Raw genomic sequence first — 19286 nt, forward strand, 5'->3', positions numbered from 1 at the left:
TGTCTACCATAGAGGGAATGAGGCTTTTTCTTCAAGCCAACTCATTAAAGGTGTAGACCACGATAGCGTTTATATTCTAAAATGGGGAGATTTTGTGACAGGGATGGGGCACTGGATGGAAAAAGGAACTTTCTGTGGAGTTTAGGACAGCTGTTTAAAACAGGGTGATAACTTTCACCTTGTAAGTGAACAGGAAGTATTGGGACAAGACAGGAAATGGCATCATTCCTTTTATGAGAAGAACTCCAGAAAAAAAGTTGTTCGTGAAAGGTAGTGGCTGAGAGGAGGCCGGCCCAGTTTTGTTTTGGTTTTTTCCCCCCTTCTTTCCTTCCACTCCTATGAGAATGTCTGGGCCATTTTCTTTAAGAAAGAGGCTGTTTGAGAACTTTGTTATTTTTATTATTAAAAAAAATATTTTACCAGAAGGGTCACATTCAGTTGAAATGCTAACTGCAGCCTTCTTGCCCAGTATACTAAGAATCTTTCATGAGTGTTACAGCTTCCTTCCCCAAATGGGGAGGCCGAGCAGCTCTTGGCTGGAAGTGAATTTTGGTTTGGCTGCACAGTCTTCGACACTGAGCCCCACCCAGTGTCATTAGCTCAGTTTTAACTTGCAAAAAAAAAAAAAAAAAAAAATCTCTTTTGGGGGGAGGGGTGGGTGGGAATATACGGATACCCTTAGCCTGTTCACTCCAGCATGACCTTCCCCTAACCAAGGTGCCTGGCATTTGGCAGGCTGGGGCTGCCTTTATTTACTAGCAGTGGGCCTCATTTTGCCCAAGGAGTCCCTCCTTTAGCTTCCTGACTGCCTATCGCTAGGACTCTGGTGAGCGGTAAAGAGGTGACAGAAGACAGCTCCCCTGGTACAGCTGTGCTTAGCCCTGGGGGATGGGGGTAACTCAGTCCTCAGTCACCAAGAAGCTTCCCCCTTTAGAAAGAGGGCTTGTGCAGCCCCACAGCTATGTGCAGAAGGTGGTATTGTGCTGGGTGTGAAAACAGTTTTCATTTATTCATCTCTGGGTTTCTAAGTCCCCTCTTGGACAATGTCATTGTTCTCGTAACATGGGACAGTGCCCCGACCCGGGCTGTCAAGGAGCCATCTTTAGGATGGAGACCAGAAAGAAAGAGATCTGTGTGTGGCTGGCTTGCTCCCCATTTCCCCCCAACCCCCAGCTTTTTTCCTTAGTGGGCTTTGTTTTGTTTTCATAACACAACAAGAGCCCTGGGGTGTGTAAAAGCATTGTTGAACATTCGGTGAGGCTAACTTGTCCAAACAGAGCAGGACGCCAAGGCAGAATGCTGTGGGCAGGTGGTGAGCCCACAGAGGTTGCCTGGCCGGCGCCTGGCTTGGAAACACCTCCCGGGATCAGCCGCAGCTGGCAGGGAAGTAGCTGAGGACAGGGGCTCTTTTCCCACCTCCACGGGGAGCCTGGGGCCAGACCTAGGCCTTTCTGGCTGACCCCTGCCTGGAAGGCACGCTCCTCTCCCGGGTGGGTTCTCACGGGCCTCGCTCTGCCAGGTGTAAAGCTGGGGCCTGGGGGGCGGTGGTGGTGCAGCTGCTTTGGGAGAAGCCAGCAAGTCCCTGTGGTCCAGTCATTTAGCGATTATTTACTGAGCACCTACTATGTGCCACGCTTTGCCAGGCATGGAGGATGTAGTTCTTGGACTCTGCAGACGTAATGGTCTGTCTGACGGTGCTCTGGGGTCAGTGAGATGGAGGGTCCTTAAACAGGATGTGGCTCTGTCTGGAGGCAGGCACAGGGCAGCTTCTCAGCCATGGGGTGAGGTGTTGTAAGACACGGGGGAGGTGCAGGGATGGGACCCTGGGGAGATTGTTTGAGCACGCAGGGCCAGCACAGCTTCTCTGCTTCGGTTGTGTGGTCTGTTGAGAGTTGAGATAAAGCAAAGCTTGTGGATAAACAGAGGTCTGCCTCCTCCTGCTCTGTTTCTATTCCCGCCCCCCCCCACTTGTTGATTGTGAGATAAGAGCTGCAACAGCAGGAGGTAGGGTTATAATCCAGACCCTGGTGGTACTTGGGAGCCCAGCAGAGTGGAGGTGACCAGCCAAGGGGCAGGGCGGGGTGGCATGGGCACCTGGAATGTTAGCATTTATGTCTTTGCAGCCACAGGGGAGGTGGGACATTTTCAAAGCCCAGGACTTGGACTTTTTTTTATAATTCCGGTGGGCTTGATTCCCATGAGGACCATCTGGGGATGCAACATTGCTTTTTAATTTAAAATCTGATGGTCAAGTTCATTTCTGAGGTCCCAGCTAGTGTGTGAAGCTCTGGCTGGCCCGCCTGTGGGTGGGTTTACGTGAGGTAATCTAATACCCAGTTACCAAGGGGTTTCATTTTCACTGCGCATCCTGCCCCTGGCCGTTCCCCCGAGGCCTACTGGAGCTCACTGATTTAATTAATCATCCTTGCTCCTCTGTGGAGTTGGGAGAGCTCTTTTGGCCTTTGGTTAGATCCAGGGTAGTAAGGGAAGAACTGAGTTCAACTCCAGTTTTCCTCTTGCAAAATGGGGAGTTTCTGTCATTCAGACATGAGCACTCAGATCACCAGGCCAGGGACTGTTGGTGTCTCTCGTGTTTGCTCATTTCTGTGTTGCCTTTTTACTTTTTAACTTGGGGTGGACGTTCAACAGGAACCAAAAAAGACAACGCCAAGGGCTTCCCTGGTGGCGCAGTGGTTGGGAGTCCGCTTGCCGATGCAGGGGACACGGGTTCGTGCCCCGGTCCGGGAGGATCCCACATGCCACGGAGCGGCTGGGCCCGTGAGCCATGGCCGCTGAGCCTGTGCGTCTGGAGCCTGTGCTCCGCAAAGGGAGAGGCCACAACAGTGAGAGGCCCTTGGACAGCAAAAAAAAAAAAAAGACAACGCCAAGAAAAGACTGTACTGTCAGTAAACTCACCTTTCTGCATCTGCCACTTGGAGGGTTAAATTACCATCTCCAGTCACCCTTTCCCACCTTGCGGTCACCTTCCCCAGTGAGCTTCTGAGGCTAGAGAGGGCCAGGAAGAGCCGCTCAGCTCAGAAAGCGCCTGGGGACCTTGCCAGCCCCAGGGCAGCCTCGTAGCCAGCACGGCCCCTCCCCCTCATTAATCAGTAACCAAGAGGGAAAAGCAGGAGTTGAGTTCTTCCTGTGATCTGGGTGCACAGTATACAGTTCTTAAAAACAGATGGGCCTCAGCTCAGTGGGATCACAGTTAAAGGCCCACTGTGGATGGGGGGCGGTGTTTCCTGGGAAAAGGCCTGGATTTCGGGGGGGCTCGCAAAGATTCAGAAGCCGACCCCCATTTCAAGTGTTTGTCGGATGCCCCAGGAGGGGGCTTGGAGAGAATTACAATGGGAGGGAAAGCGCCCACCCTCCAAATTTCAGTCCCCTGGGGCTGGCCTGCTTTCCTGGGCTGAGGACGGGGGCACAGTCGTCAGCTGGCTGCATGGCCTTCACTGAGCCATTTTTGTGTCCTGGACCTCAGTTTTTTCATCTACAAAGTAAGCAGTTGGACCTGGTCTCCAAGTCCCTTGCAGTACTGAATGAAATCCTGTGATCTTCGGTTCTTGGATTTGAAGGTGTGTGAGAATAAGACCCCTTTCGCGGAGGTGGTGGGTAGCTGATGGCCTCTTCCACCGGCGAAGGAAAAGGCTGTAGTTCTTCACGTTTTGAGGTTTGCAGACTTTTCCAAGAATGAATGAAAGTTGAAGGAACTTTCCCCAGAAAAATGCATGTGCATACATTTCCAGGGGTCCTTTAGCCCCATCCCATGGAATCCCTTGTACTCAGGAAGGCAGGGTGTACACGAGAGCATTAGGAGAGGCGGGCCTTTTTCTTTTCGTGGTAAAATATACATACCATTTACCATTCTAGCCCTTGTTAAGTGTACAGTTCAATGGCATTAAGTCCATCCCGTGGTTGTGCAAACATCACCCGGTATCCACCCCCAGAACTTTTTCACCTTTCGAAACTGAAACTGTGCCCATTAGACACTAATATCGCAGTTCCCCCTCCTCCCACCTCCTGACATGAATTTGACTGTTCCAGGTTCCTCATATGAGTGGATTCATACAGTATTTGTCCTTTTGTATTTGTTTTATTTCACTCAGTGTAAGGCCTTCAAGATTCATCCATGTTTTAGTAGGTGTCAGACTTGCTTTTCTTTTTAAATGCTTATAGATATCCGTTCATCCTTCAGTGGCCACTTGGGTTGCTTCCACCTTTTGGCTATCGTGAATAATGCTGCTGTGAACATGGGTGAACAGGTATCTCTTCAAGACCCTGCTTCAGTTCTCCTGGGCATATACCCAGAAGTGGAATTGCTGGGTCATGTGGTAATTCTGTGTTGAGTTTTTCGAGGCAGGGCCATCCTGACTTGAGTGTCTGCATAGACGGATCACAGATCCCATGGGGCAACTGGGTGGACTTGAGGGTGAGCCCTGGGGCAGGGGGAGTGAGAGGAGAGTGGCATGGGGTGGGGGGAGGAGGACAGCGGAGGAGGGGTGGCCTGGCTCTCTGCAGGAATACAGGCCAGATTGGAGCCCGCGTTCACGTGAGGCCCAGAGTCCTCCGAAATGTGGAGCACACAGCACTGAGCAGTGGTGGCCTTGTGACGGTGGTCCAGGGTCGGGGGGCTTTCATACCCCTGGCCTCCTCACTGGAGGCTAAGGGGTGGGAGGGCCCGTGGGGGGGGCCTCACGCCTAGGAGGTCCTGGTTGCTTTGGGGGTGAAAGGGCTGGGATGGCTGAGCAGTGTCAAAGCCAGGGAGATTAGATTACGGAGGCAGACAGAAGCAATGATTAACTTTTCCAGTCTGCACACTGTCTCTACTCTGTCGCACTTTGTTTTTCCCTGTAAGTACAGTGCGGCCCTGGCCAGGCCCTGGTGTTGGGTTGTAAAGAAAGAAGGAATGAGGGCTGGGAGTGAGCAGGGGGCGGGGAGCCAGGGAGCTGGCCGGAGAGGGGAGGCTTTTCCATCAGATCCAGTGCTGGAATTTATTGGCCGGAATGCAGTGAGTGTTCAAAATGCCATCCCATCCAACAGTTTTCATAATTGTTACGGAACAAGGGGAGCTGGGGGAGGGGAGGGATGAAAAGGACTTTTGTTTCTCACTGGATCTTTCCTCTTCTTCGGAAGGTTTCTCTACCCTCCAGAAGAACGAGAGTTGAGCGGAGCTGTGTGAAGGACGGGGTGGGGCAGGGCCCGCGTCTGGGGCTGGAATACCTTGCAGGGAGCTTGGAGGGTCCGTGCCCCTCGGGGGCTTTATTCAATTGAGACCCACAGCAAAAGCTGCTTCCGCAGAGCCCCCAGACCTGCAGAACCAGGAAAAAACTGCCCTGCACCTCTGGGGGTCGTGTCCTTTCGGAAAGCTGGCTGATTGTGCATCTGTGTTTATTAAGCTTCTTTAACGCGTAGCCAGCGTACTTACAAGTGGTCAGTAAAAAGAAGAAAATGAGGGACTTCCTGGTGGTTTAAGAGTAGTTTCCTTTGTTGGATCTGTGTTTGCGAGGGGAGGCGCATCGCCAGTTGGGAATCCACGCGTGGAATTTGGGGGGGTTTCTGGACTCTCCCCGGGTTGGGGGTGGGTGGGTTAGAGATGTGACGTGCATACCCTTCTGTTGTGTGCACGTCCTCCTTGCTATGTCTTCCGGGGAGTGGCCAGGATCCTACCCAGGGGGCAGGCAGGTGAGCAGATAATGCCCCCGTGCAGGCAGGTCTGGGGGGCTCTGTATGCAAGTGTGTGACCCCTCTTTCTGAAGGGAGCTGCTGAGTTAAGTTGGGGGGGGGGACGGCGGTGGGAACTTGGTGATGCACCCTGGGGTGGAAGAGGCTTGAAATTCAGACTTGAAAAGGACGAGGCTGGATGCACGCTAACCACCAGCCAGGGAGGCCCATTTACTGTAAATATTATGAATGGAGTTGGCCGGGCTGGGAGTCCCCACCCTTCCTCTGAGGCCTCTCGGAGCTGGGCAGAGCTGGCCTCCTCAGAAGGCAGGCAGCCGGGTACACGCTATAATTTGCATGGCTGAAGGCTGGGGCACAGGAAGCCGCGTCAGCCCGGCTGGCGAGACAGATGGGAGCTTTTGATCTGTGTGACTTCCCCCCTTCCCTGGCGCTACCCTTAATTATATTCTCTGATGGCAAAACATTGCTCTCAGGAGGGACCCCTGGGCTGGGGGCCTCCGACTTGGGCCGTTTGAGGGGCTTTAGGAGGTGGGGCTGTGGCCCGTTGGGGGAGTAGGGAAGTACTTTTTAGCTCTAGTAACTGATTACTCATCACAGTTTGTAAGGCACAGTCACGAATCAGTCTTCTAGACGAGCAGGACCTGCCAAATATGTCAGCCCAGGGGAGTTTGCAAGAGGAAGGAGGGTGATGATGGCTGAGAAGCTTCAGGGCGCCGAGCATGGGTGGGCATTGGAAATAAGATGGTGATATAGGAGACCCTTCCCCGGACACTCACCTTTTCCTGGGGGCCATGAATGACAACACAGAAAGAACACGAGTTTGTTAACTCTTTGCAATGAAAAAAAAAGTTGGTTTATAGATGGACGCCAGAGCTGCCCCCAGACGGCCAAATCTGACTCAAATCTCCTTTCCCTTTTGTTTTGTTTTGTTTTATTGTTGCAAATGAAATGCAAAAATGTGCCCTGCTCCCCGAAGTGATTTTCTTACTCTCCAGAAGGTAGTAGAAATAAATGGAACCTGTGTTGTTGAATACTGAAACCCACAGTGTAGCCAGCGACCATCAGAGCCAGAAGGGGGCCCATGGGGCTGTTTTGCCCCAGCCGCCTTTGCCCCAGCTGTGGGCTGGTCAGACTGAGACTCTGAGCGGGCAAAGCCGCTTGGCCAAGGTCACAGAGCAGCAGCTTGCTGGCAAAGAAGCCGTTTCACTCCTGGCTTGCCTGGTGCGAAGGAGCTGGACCCCATCCTCGGGGGCCACGGTAGGCATAGCAGTTCCACAGTGGGCTGGGAAGGACACTTGTTTTCCCCTCTAGTGTTTGGAGAGGACTGGTGGCTTTTGAGGCCTGAGGTGGCCGCCCACACACAGCTCACACCAGCCAATGTTCTGGCCTTGAACCCAGCTCTGCTTTGCAGCAGGTGATGTGTGTCTCATTGCCCCTCCTTTAACATAGGAATGGTAATACCATGCAGCCTCTCAGGGTCCCCTTTCTGCGAGCCCCTTTCAACAGAACTATACATAGTAAATGCTCGTTAGGTGAAGGTATCAGCCCAGAACTGTTGTCCCACCTGGGGGTGGGGGGGGGCGAAGAGTTGTCAGCATTTTCCGAGCATCTGGAGAACCTAAGAGATAATATGCCCCTAAGAGCTGAGACCCTCCGCTGTGGCTGCTGGCCGGGCCCTGACCTCTAGCTGCTTTTTATCAAATTGTCACAATGCCAGTGTGGCCAGTACTGGGAGCTCCATTTTAGAGATGAGCTCAGGTCACCACCAAGGTGACACGGGAGGCAGATTGAAGGGGGGAGTGTCTGACTCCACAGCTGGTCAGCTCGTGGCGGGTAGAACTCGCTGAGGAGTGAGGTTGCACCCAGGGACCTGAAGAAGCACCCTGGCCTTTGAAGGAGAGCTTGTGGCACCCCCTGCCCACCCCCCAGCCCAGTCGCCTCAGCGGAGAACCTTGTTGCAGAGCTCTGAAAAAAAAATCCAACTTTTCCGTCCTGCCTTCTACCAGCCAGAGTTCATTCTCTGATGCATTTGGTTGTAGGAGCTTGGGGGTAGCGGTGATGGGTTGGGTCTGAGCATTTTCTGGGTAACTGAGAGTTAACCTGAAACGTTTTGAGTTAGTTTTAACCACCACGGTAGCTTGCTTTAAACCCCAGAGCTGTCTTTGCTGCCCCAAGAATCCGAGGGGGCAGCTCTGGCGTCATCTTTTGTGTCCGGGGTGAGGTTGTAAGCATGGCTGGTTAGAGCTGACCCCAGAACCCAGACTGAGCCCAGACACCGAAGCAAGTTTTTATGTGTTTCCTTCCTCCTGAAAGCTAGAGACCAGCGAGAGACTTGGTTAATTGTGTTTGGGATGAGAGTGGATGGGACGGGTTGGCACCAAGTCCCCTTTTATCTCAGTCCTTGTCCCTGAAATGAGCTGGTTGCTCTCTGAACAGTTTCCTGACCAGGGTGGGGAGCCGGGCCGATGAAGCTGTTAACCTTTGGGACGACTGATGTAGGGGGAAGGACAGGATGAGGCAACCCTTGGTGGCGCCGGAGTCCCGAGGGGGGAGGGCCTTGGACCTGGAGGGCGAGGCGTGGCCACGTTTGCGTTCCAGGGTTGCCAGGTTTACTTCTGGGTCTGCATGTGTGCCCTTCGTTTGCCCTCATCAGCCCGCGTGAGGCAGCCATTTCTGCCCAGGTTCCATCCCCAGCCGGGTGCTCTGCTGGACCACTGGGGAGGGGGCTCGCAGACCCATCCCACCGTGGGATAACCAGAATACTGAATAAGAGAAATAATCCTTTTATAATCCAAGTGCCTTGCGGAGATGAGAGTGGGTTGAGACCCCCCACACACACACACCCGCCCGCGCCCGCCTTTTATTCCAGCCCCCTGGTTGCCCTGGCAGTGGGCACATTGGACTCAGCGGGTGCCTGCTTCTGTGGCTTTCTCTGTGCTGCTTCGTTTCCCAAGTATGTCCCTGTCCTGAAAAGTCAGAAACTTGGGGACCCCCCACCCCTGTCCCATCAGCACCGCCTCTGTGTGTGGACACAGCTAGGGTGAGATGGCTTCACTTCAAGCGTTCTCAGAATCCCACTGGGACTGGGTGTTTTGGAACAGTTCTGCCTCTCTGGCCTCATGGTCAGCTTCCTAAATTGGAGACTGGACATGGTACCGTCGAGGCACCGAACTTGGCCTTTCCTCCCTCCCTCTTTTTTTTTTTTTTTTTTGCGGTCTCCCTCCCTTCTTTTTTTTTTTTTTGCGGTCCGCAGGCCTCTCACTGTTGTGGCCTCTCCCGTTGTGGAGCGCAGGCTCAGCGGCCATGGCTCATGGGCCCAGCCACTCCGCGGCATGTGGGATCTTCCCGGACCGGGGCACGAACCCATGTCCCCACCCCGCATCGGCAGGCGGGCTCTCAACCACTGCGCCACCAGGGGAGCCCCTCCCTCCAGTTTTTTTCTTTTTCATCTCCTACACCTTCAAATCAAAAATTTTAAAAGGGGGAAGTTCCTCTCTTACCTAGGCCTTGAGGGTCTGGTCACCCTGTGCCATTGCGATCCCAGGCATGAGATTCATTCATGAGCCTCTGGTCTTCTGGGAGGGTCTGGTCTGTTCATTCACGACCAGGGTAATTAAATAACTCTTTGTATGAGGCATGGAGCTCCTTGTTAAGTGGTCTTCCCTAATGCAAGTGCAAACACGAGGCACAATCCTTCTTCTCCACAAGGCCTCCCGCTTTGCTTTTAAAGGGTAGATTTTATGCTTTAAGGGAAATTGGGAAGGGGAGGGGGAAAAACAACCTTAAAGGAATTTTAGGCTGATTCAGCACTTTTCTGGGGTTGGTCCACAAATTCCCTGAACTGTAATAAAAAGAAAAACTTGATAGCAGGCATCTGATTAGGTAGCTTTTGACAACACAGCTTTTCTTTTGGATGCTTTAAAATGCACAAATACAGTTTTAAAACAGGCCCCTGGTACAGTTTTCTGAGGAGGGAGAAGTTGAAAATACCGGAAAAGGTTATAAAAGCTGAGGGAAATTAACAAGGGACTGCGAGTTTTGCCTTCAGAGGTTAAGTATCGGCAACCAGGATACTAAGACCCTTCCTCAGTCCTTGTAACGAGGGGGCCTTTTTTTTTTCTGTGCAGGGTCCTCCCAGCTCCTCCCTCGGAGGCCTGGGAAGCCCCCAGGAGCTAAGCGTCTGCCCTGACCTTTGTGGGGAGATGCTTGTGGGCTGTGGGCCCAATTCCAGGAACTGTGCTTCTCTGAAGATGATGCTGAGCGCTTCCTAGAAATGAGCCCAGACGGCGGGTACTTCAGGGCTAAGGAGCGGAGTCTGAACTGGCCATTTGGGGCGTTGTACTGGGCCCCCAGAAGGGTGCTGTGTAAAAGGGGCCTGCGCTCCAGTGATGGGTTTGTCTGACAGCCTGTTTCTGTGCTCAGAGCTGTGGAGTTCAGGAGCAGCAAGGAGAAGAGGTATCAGGGCACTAGGGGACTGCAGGGTGACATGGTGGGGCGACACGTGGGGGCCCTGCTGCCCCAGATTAGGGCACCTAGTGGGCTTTCAGGGGCCTTGTTCACATCCAGGGACACCTACACGCTGCCGTTTATCTGGGCCGGGCCATTAACCTCAACAGAAAAAGGCCTTTTCTTTTTCCAGGGGATGTCTGGCAGCAAATTGCTGGATGCATTGTCGGGCCGCACAGATGAAAAAGAAACCCGCCAGAACGCCCCCCCCACCCCGCCCCATTCCCCCTCCTCTCTACTGGCCAACCTCAGGCCCCAGTCTCCCCACCACCCCCCGCCCAGCTTCCTCTGCCCCCAGGCAGACAAGGCGCCCCCCGCCCCTTGCCGGTGGGCCTGGCACAGGGGCAACTCAATCTTCAGGCTCCCACCCCCTTCCTCCCCCTCCCCCCACTCCCCCAACCCCCATACTCTGGCGGGTGCCAGGTTTCAGGGGAGCCGGGCTCCATGAAACAAAGTATTGTGAGGCTCCGCTGAGGGTCTCCTGAACTTCCCTCCCAGCGACTCCTGAGCCTTCCTTTCCAGGCCGGTTTGTTGTCCTGAGTTGGGATAATAAGTGAGAACTTCTTACATTTGGAAACGCTCTCCCGCCTCAAACAAGCAGGCAGGTGGGCGCCCTGTGCCTTCCAGAAGAGGGCTTTCTCCGACCCGGCGAACTTGGACGTCAGAGCATTTCTATTTACGCGGGTGTTGTGGGTCTTTGGTATAGCCTTCAGAGCTGAACTCCCTCGGCAAGAGGGTTCAGAAGATTGCTAGCGCTCGCGAGTTTATTAGCAGTTGATGGATACTTTGCAGAAACAAGTTAAGGCCTGATGACTCACCTTCTGCTTGGAGCTCTTGTACCTCTCTTGTTTTTCCATATGTTCCTGTGTATGCGCATGCAAACACACGTTCACATAACACACACTCGAAGTGTGCTCATATCCATGCGCACAGCCTCTTTCACACTTGTGCTTTAGAGATGAATGTCGGGGTCAGGGGCGATGGGCCAGGTTTCTGGTGTTGATTTTCGGTGGGGTGGTGGTTGAGGGGCGGAAGGAGCCCTCAGCGTCCCCGTCTTGTGTAGCTGGCGGGGCAGGCATTTGAGAAGGCCAGGTGGGGGGCGTCCAGGCCACTGGTGCTCAGGGTGGGTGTTTGTGGCTGCCTCAGTGGGTCACCGAGCGAGCGCCTTTGTACAGACTTATTCACGGGACACCTCCATGTAAAGTTAATGCAGCTGACTGGTTCCCAGGTCCTTACATGCCTGTTAACGTTGGATGGAGTTGGTGTGCTGAGCTGCACTGGTTACCCAGCCTGCTGGGGCAGCAGGACAATGGAGACCCGAGCCCTCCTTTACCCCCCCTGCTGTGCTGTATAACCCATCGTCATCCAGGCTCTAAACTCAGTGGTTCCGAAATCAAAAAGGCCAATCAAACCCAAAGACCTCACACACACACCCCCAACTTCATGCCCCAAGCCCCCCACCCCCAGTAAGGGAGAAGCAGGGACCTACAGGGAGGGCAGGAGGCCGCCTCTGCTGCCTGCCAGGCCTTCCCCCTGTCTCTCCCCATTTTCGTTAACAAATACAAGACTTCCGGTCTCCGCCCTGCCACCACAAACCACAGTGTTCCTGCAGCCCGGCTGGGCTGGGGAGACTCACGGTTCCCAGTCTGAGTCCTGCCCTGCCGGCTCTAGCTTAAAGGAGGAGTTAGAGGAGTCGGAATGCCAGCCTCCAGGGCCCCCTTTCCTTTCATATACTCCCCCCTTTTAAAGATCTCTGAGCGCCTGTTTGGGAGTCGCCTTACCAGAATCACCCCAGTCTCCCCTGCCGCCCGTGGGAAGAAGCATGTCTAGGAAAGCCGGGGTGGGCCCTCCAGGGGAGGAAGGGGGCAGGGCATCGACTTTAGATGCTTCTAGGGAGGGAAGGGGAAGAAAGGAAGATGCAGCAAGCAGGACCCTGCAGGCATGGCGGTACCCACTTTAAACACATCGTCTTCTGTCTGGGCTGCAGGAAGTTAAGGTAGTCTGGGCTGACACCAACTTGCAGGTTGTGATTTGGCATTTTTACCTGAACTCACGTGTACAGAGCTGCCGCTGACAGACACATTGAGAGTTATTTTTCTATTAGGAAGATAGATATTTTTAACCCAAACCACGTCCTTTAAAATTTTTCCTGGATATGGGACTTCCCTGGTGGTCCAGTGGTAAGACTCCACACTCCCAATGCAGGGGGCCAGGGTTCGATCCCTGGTCAGGGAACTAGATCCCACGTGTCACAACTAAGAGTTCACACACAGCAACGAAGATCCCACATGCTGCAACTAAGACCCAGCACAGCCAAAGAAATAAATAAGTAAATAAATATTTGTGGCGGGGAATAAACTCTGCAGTGGCTCCTCCTTTTTAAAAAAAAAAAAAAAGTTTTTTTTTCCTCCCGGATAGCGCCTCCTATGACCAAGGCACTGATCTGAGAACTGGGAGACAACAAGCACAAAGACTGCTTAGCAGGTGGTCCTGGGGTCTAGGTCTGGTTCTATCATCCCTGAGGCCTGAGCAACAAGCTTTCTGAGTCCAGGTTTTCTCGTGAGGATGACAAGGGACTGGAGCAGTTGGCCTTCAAGGTTCCATCCAGTTTATAATTCTAGACCATCCAACTGTAAGGCCTTTTCTAGCGCTAAAACTAGGACCAGCCAAGTTACTAAGTGGTCTTGGCTTCTGAGCTCTGCAGCGATGGGGCTTTCCTTTGGCCGGGTGGGCACACGTGCTGGTATCCTGGGTCTGTGACAGGGTGTGGGGAGTGGAGGGAAGAGGCTCCCCAGCCCCATGCTTAGAGGCAAGGCTCTTCCGTCACTGGGTCACGATTTCCAGGCCCCAGCAGGAGGACTGTTCGGCCTGCAGCACATCCAGCACCCCATTCCCTCCTTCTCTCTTGCCCTGAGAGACGAGCTGATCATGGGGGTGTGTGTGATCTTGATTTCGGGAGGAAGAGGAAAAGGAGGGGCTCCATCACCCAACCATGTCCGCCATTTTGTTTTCTAGATTCCCAACTTCTTCTGGAGCCTGGGGATCGGTCACACTGGTGCGTGGTGGCATACTGGGAGGAGAAGACGAGAGTGGGGAGGCTCTACTGTGTCCAGGAGCCCTCCCTGGATATCTTTTATGATCTACCTCAGGGGAATGGCTTTTGCCTCGGACAGCTCAATTCGGACAACAAGAGTCAGCTGGTGCAGAAAGTACGGAGCAAGATCGGCTGTGGCATCCAGCTCACGCGGGAAGTGGATGGCGTGTGGGTGTATAACCGCAGCAGTTACCCCATCTTCATCAAGTCAGCCACACTGGACAACCCGGACTCCAGGACGCTGTTGGTACACAAAGTGTTCCCCGGTTTCTCCATCAAGGCTTTTGACTACGAGAAAGCGTACAGCCTGCAGCGGCCCAACGACCACGAGTTCATGCAGCAGCCGTGGACTGGCTTCACCGTGCAGATCAGCTTCGTGAAGGGCTGGGGCCAGTGCTACACCCGCCAGTTCATCAGCAGCTGCCCGTGCTGGCTGGAGGTCATCTTCAACAGCCGGTAGCCACGTGGGGAGAGGACAGCGGGAGCCTAGCGGGCCCGGTCCAAACTACTTTGCTGCTAATAGTTTCCTCCTGAGTGCTTGCTTTTCATGCAAACTCTTTGGTCGTTTTTTTTTTTTTTTCTTTTTTCTCCCCTCCTTCCCCTCGTTCTTGTTTATGTTCTGTTTTGTTCTTTGAGAAATAGCTTATGAAAAGAATTGTCGGGGTTTTGGCGGGGGCGGGTGGTATGGTTGGCAGAACACCGAGGGGAAGCAAAAATCAGTACCACCGAACACAGTGTAAATGGGGGGGCAGGCCTCGACTTCGGGGTCCTCGTTGCCCTCGTCAGGGTGTACGAGAGAGAGAGTGTGTGTGTGTACGCAGATGGGGAAGCGGTGTGCTCTGTTGTGTTTCCTACGGATGTTGACCGCTGAGAGGTTTGCGCTCCCAAGCCGTGTCCCTCGTGCTCCTTGGACTTGCACAGTGGGGCAGCGGGTGTCCCAGCAGTGGCCAGCAGCAAGGCTCTGTCCCCCAGCCTGGGGAAGCCCTCATCCCACCTCTCCCCTTCTAGGACATTGGCCTGTCCGCAGGCTTCTTAGAAGCCACCCTGCCAGTTTTTCCATGCTGTCTCACTCCCTTCCGGCCACCCTGCTGCCGTTGTCGTGTCTTTCCTTTTTGGCCATCTGCTCCTGGATACCTCTGAGATGGGCTTCCCGAGGGCTGCCGGGGCAGCCCCGTCACAGTATTGCTCACCCAGTGCCCTCTCAGGCCCCTCCGCCTCTCCCCTGCCTTGGTTACATCAGGTTTTTCCTGGACTCAGAAAACCAGCTCAGCACTTTCCTCCCCTCTGCAGCCTGTGTGTTGAGCTCTGCTGTTAGACCAGCGAGGGGAGCTGCCCCACTCCCCACCAAGAAGGATTCGGTCCATCTTAACCCAAGGTACCATCCTGAGCTGACACCTAACTCTTCCGTTTCTTCTACAACTCATACACTCGTATGATACGTTGACACTGCTCTTAGCTCAATGAGCATGTTTAGACTTTAACATAAGCTATTTTTCTAACTACAAAGGTTTAAATGAACAAGAGAAGCATTCTCATTGGAAATTTAGCATTGTAGTGCTTTGAGAGAAAAAGGACTCCTGAAAAAAAAACCTGAGATTTATTAAAGAAAAAATGTATTTTATGTTATATATAAATATATTATTACTTGTAAATATAAAGACGTTTTATAAGCATCATTATTTATGTATTGTGCAATGTGTATAAACAAAAATAAAGAAAAGATGCACTTTGCTTTAATATAAATGCAAATAACAAATGCCAAATTAAAAAAGATAAACACAAGATTGGTGTTTTTTTCTATGGGTGTTATCACCTAGCTGAATGTTTTTCTAAAGGAGTTTATGTTCCATTAAACAATTTTTAAAATGTATACTTGATTCCATGTTGTCTGTCCTCCAGCTCCTTTTTCTTCTGGTGGGTGGGCAGCGGCATGTAGCCATCAGAATCCGGTACAGTTGGGGTCTCCCAGAGCTTGGTTGGGGAGGAAGCTTGGTTGGTGGGACCACAAAAGGGAGAGACGATCTGGAACACCTTGCTCTTCCTTGCATCCTAGAAAGACCCGTACCTACACAGATACCACCTTTCTTGTTAGGCAGGAACCTTAGGGTGCAGCTGGTGGGTGTCCTGAATTTGTAATGGGTCAACCTCGGGGAGCCCTGAGTTACAAAGGCAGCTGATTTTTCAAAGCCTGAAAAGTTGAAATGTCATTTTGAATGATTGGGAAGGAGGTTGCACCGGGAGATAGGATGGGAAGGTAAAGTCCCAAGAACTTGGGGTCCATCCAGTTCCTGCTTGCTGACTCCTTTGCTTTACATTAAGTCCTGAGACGACTGCACCTTTCCCAGAGGAAGGTCACTGCCACACTGGGTTCCAGGAGAGATTCCCTGAGGGCTGAAGCCCTGGAGTAGAGATGAGGCTGGGGCTGAGTGTTGATGGTGGGAGGGAGGGATCTGGGTCCGCTAAGTTCTGTACTGGGCACTCCGGGAGGTGGAGTAGGCTGAAAGGAGTCTGGGCAGACCCTACTCTGCATCTGCTTAACTCTTCCAGTTCTCTATTCCCTTGGCCCAGCCCAGCTTAGCCCCAGTGGCACTTGCTGGTATTGCCCCTGGGATTTTCACTGATCTGAGCCATGTTTTATTATTTTTCAATTAATTAATTAATTTTGGGCTATGTTGGGTCTTCGTTGCTGCGCACGGGCTTTGCCTAGTTGCTGGCAGCAGGGGCTTCTCTTGTTGCGGAGCATGGGCTGTAGGGCGCGCAGGCTTCAGTAGTTGCAGCACGTGGGCTCTAGGCTCAGTACTTGCGGTGCACAGGCTTAGTTGCTCCGCAGCATGTGGGATCTTCCCGGACCAGGGATCTAACCCCTGTCCTCTGCATTAGCAGGCGGATTCTTGACCACTGCGCCATCAGGGAAGTCCCTGAGCCACGTTTTAGATTCGAGACCTCTTGCACAAGAAATAGGTTCAAATCGGGCACCAAATGGGGCTGTTTAGGTGTCTATGTCAGGGGGTCTTAAACCTTAGACCCAGGAAGGGGCTCTTTGAAGTAGGAGTTAAGATTTTAGATATCACAAACTGGTACAATTTCAGAAAAAAATTTTTGGAGGGCCAAAGTAGGATTGCCAATTTTTCATTTTGCCAAATGACACAAAGCATTACAGCTTACTGGCACCACTGTTTAATGCGAGGGAATTCTAATACAATTGTATAGCGAGGAATGTTAACTTAGAGCTTTAGTGCCAAATGGTCATCTGGGCCAGCTTGTTCACATGAGGTGACGGGGAGCTCACTACCACTTGAGGCAGCTTTTTATCAGTTGAACTGAAACCTGCCTCCATTTATTCTAGTTCTGCAACCTAGAATAAGTGTAAAATGCACGTCTGGAAGACACCCAAGGAGGGCTATAATTAATTCCCAGGTGGTAGTGGTGGAGGAGGGGTGGGGTGGAAGGTGTTGCATTAGGGAGCTGTCAAAGGCATTTTCGTTTGCTCTAACTTGCATCAGCATGCCAGGAAGCTCTTTAATAATAATAATAGCTACCATTTATTGAATGCTTAGCTAGTTGCCAGGCATGATGTTAAGCGTTTAAGGGAATTATTTAATCCTCCCTAGGACCCCCTGCAAAACTGGAAGATTTGAGAGGTTAAAAGACTTGCCCAAGGTCACTCGGCGAGGAAGTGCTGGGAGTGGTGGTGTTCACGGGCTGACTCTGGCCTTACTCCTTGGTCCAAACCCTGTAGAGATGTTATTTGGTGGAGTCTGTTGGGACTCCAGTCCCACCACCTCAAATCAGCGGGAAGGCGGGCCCCGAGCTGCTTGCCCGGCGAGCTACGTGGGCAGGGCCTCCGGGTCCAGGAGGCAGGGGCTGTGGCAGCAGCACCTTCACGCCCTCCTCTGTCACCTGGACTTGACTCTCAGCCCCACAAGGTTGGAACTGGGCTGTGGGCGTGTGGACCCCCGTGGGGTGGCTGACCCTGGGTCAGGGAAAGAAGGACATTTAGGGGAAACCCCATGTTTGCAGTACACGGCACTAAGCTGCCGTCACCGCAGATATCCCTTGGGCACCTCTGATGTGCTAGGACTGCTGCAGGGGACACGTGTCCTCCGTGGTGCTGGAGGACAAGACGTCCACGCCTGAGGGTGGCCAGCAGCCCAGGCAGAATGTGTTGAGTGAGGAGCGAGGACCTCCAGCCAAGGAGTTTGGATTCGTGGAGAGGAGAAGATGCCCCCTTGGAGGGAAGTTTTCCTGTCACCTGGTTCTCCTTCCTCTCTCAGCTCACCAGTCAGATTTTGCGGTGTGTCACAGGGTTCTGTCCTCCCCTCTCTTCTTGGGCCACACCTTGTCCCCGGGTGGCAACGTCACTCCGGTACCTTCATCTCTCCTCACCTGCAATGCCTCAGCTGCCCCAGCCAGAAACCTGGGTTCTCCCATCTCCCCTGTCCTGTCCCCCGACATGAAGTAAACAGCAAGATCCTGTCCTCCCTGCCTCGTTCCATCCATAGGTAAAAAGTGCCAACAGTTCTCACGTATGTTCCCTTGCTCTATCCCCACTAGTACGATTTAGTTAGGGACCTTCTAGAGCCTCCTTCCTCTACTCCAGATGCCCTTCAGCATCTGCCTCCGTCAACCTCATGCCTTAACCCCCCACCCCCTCAACACACACCCCCACCCCCCACCCCTTCAACACACACCCACCCCTACCCCCCACCCCCCACCCCCTCAACACATACACACACACACACACCCCACCCCCCATCCCCTCAACACATACACACACCCCCACCCCCCACCCCCCACCCCCTCAACACATACACACACACACACACCACCCCCACCCCCTCAACACATACACACACCCCACCCCCCACCCCCTCAACACACACACACACCCACCCCCCACCCCCCACCCCCTCAACACATACACACACCCCCCACCCCCCACCCCCTCAAAACACACACACACACACACACACACCCCACCCCCCACCCCATCTTGGTCCCCAGCATGCAGGGTAACTTGCAATTCGTCAAACACGCCTTGCTTATGTGTTTCCAAGCAAGCGCTTTCCAGCTCCTTCTTCAATTGGCTGTCTTCTTCTCATCCTTCAGGATGCAACTCAGACCACACCTCCTCCAGGAAGCCTCTCAAAAATTTCTGCTCTAAAGAGACAGAGTGGTACAGGATTCTCTCTTCCCTACTGAACAGTAAGCTTTCGGCACTCTGGGATCCCTCTTAGGATCCCTACCTTAAAAATTTCCGGTACAGTGTTCAGACAGGGTTTGTCCTGATGAGGGAGGGAGAGGCAGAACTGTGCTTGGGATGGAAACAGTAATAATAATAATGGCGAGCACTGATTGCATTCTGACTATGCGGAGCAGTGTTCCAAGCATTTTTGGGATGGTGCCGTGTGATCCTTACAACTATCCTAAAAGTAGATGCACTGTCATGAGCCCCATTCTACAGATGAAGAAACTGAGGTTAGAGAGTTGCCCAAGGCCCCCCAGCTGGTAAGCGATAGCGTCAGATTTCATCACCTCTGTGCTATCTCATCTCTGTGGGCAGGCCTGGGTCAAGGGTGACTGAGTCCGGCATATGTTCTTTCTAAAACCAGTTCTGGTTTGAAAGGACCAGGCTGATCTGACTGCTGAACAGTAGAAACAGCGCCTGAGGTTTGTACAGATTTGTGTGCACCAAGGGTCTTCCCAGCGCATGTCCTCCACAGGCCCACGCTGCGGCACCACACAGGCAGGCCTTGGCCAGCTCCGGAAGAGGAGACCCTCCCACAGGTGAGTGATTTGCCCAGGACACCCACATACAGCCTGGGGGAGGGAAGGATGGAATTGCACCCAAGCCCACAGCAAACAGACTTCCTGACGGTGAGGCCTGCACACTCACCCTCCCCAGGAGCTTTCTGTCCGTCCGCGTGTTGTCAACGCAACCACGTGGAAGCACAGCCCTAGACACTCGAGAGCCGAGTGCCAGGGCAGGTGGGTGACTCAG

The 19286-nt window shown here is 53.1% G+C and overlaps 1 protein-coding gene across 2 annotated transcripts in view; it reads left to right on the forward strand.

Annotated features, from left to right (window-relative positions):
* Positions 1-14072, forward strand: part of SMAD7 (SMAD family member 7) — a 30313-nt gene extending 16241 nt beyond the window's left edge. For both annotated transcript variants that reach the window (XM_082853709.1, XM_082853710.1), the window contains exon 4: positions 13207-14072. In XM_082853709.1, coding sequence (XP_082709835.1) covers positions 13207-13745 — 539 coding nt within the window. In that variant the 3' untranslated portion in view covers positions 13746-14072. The remainder of the gene's footprint in view (positions 1-13206) is intronic.
* The last annotated feature ends 5214 nt before the right edge of the window (positions 14073-19286 follow it).

The sequence above is a fragment of the Leucopleurus acutus genome (genome assembly GCF_964270905.1).
Source record: "Leucopleurus acutus genome assembly, chromosome: 13".
In the NCBI taxonomy this organism is placed as follows: Eukaryota; Metazoa; Chordata; class Mammalia; order Artiodactyla; family Delphinidae; genus Leucopleurus; species Leucopleurus acutus.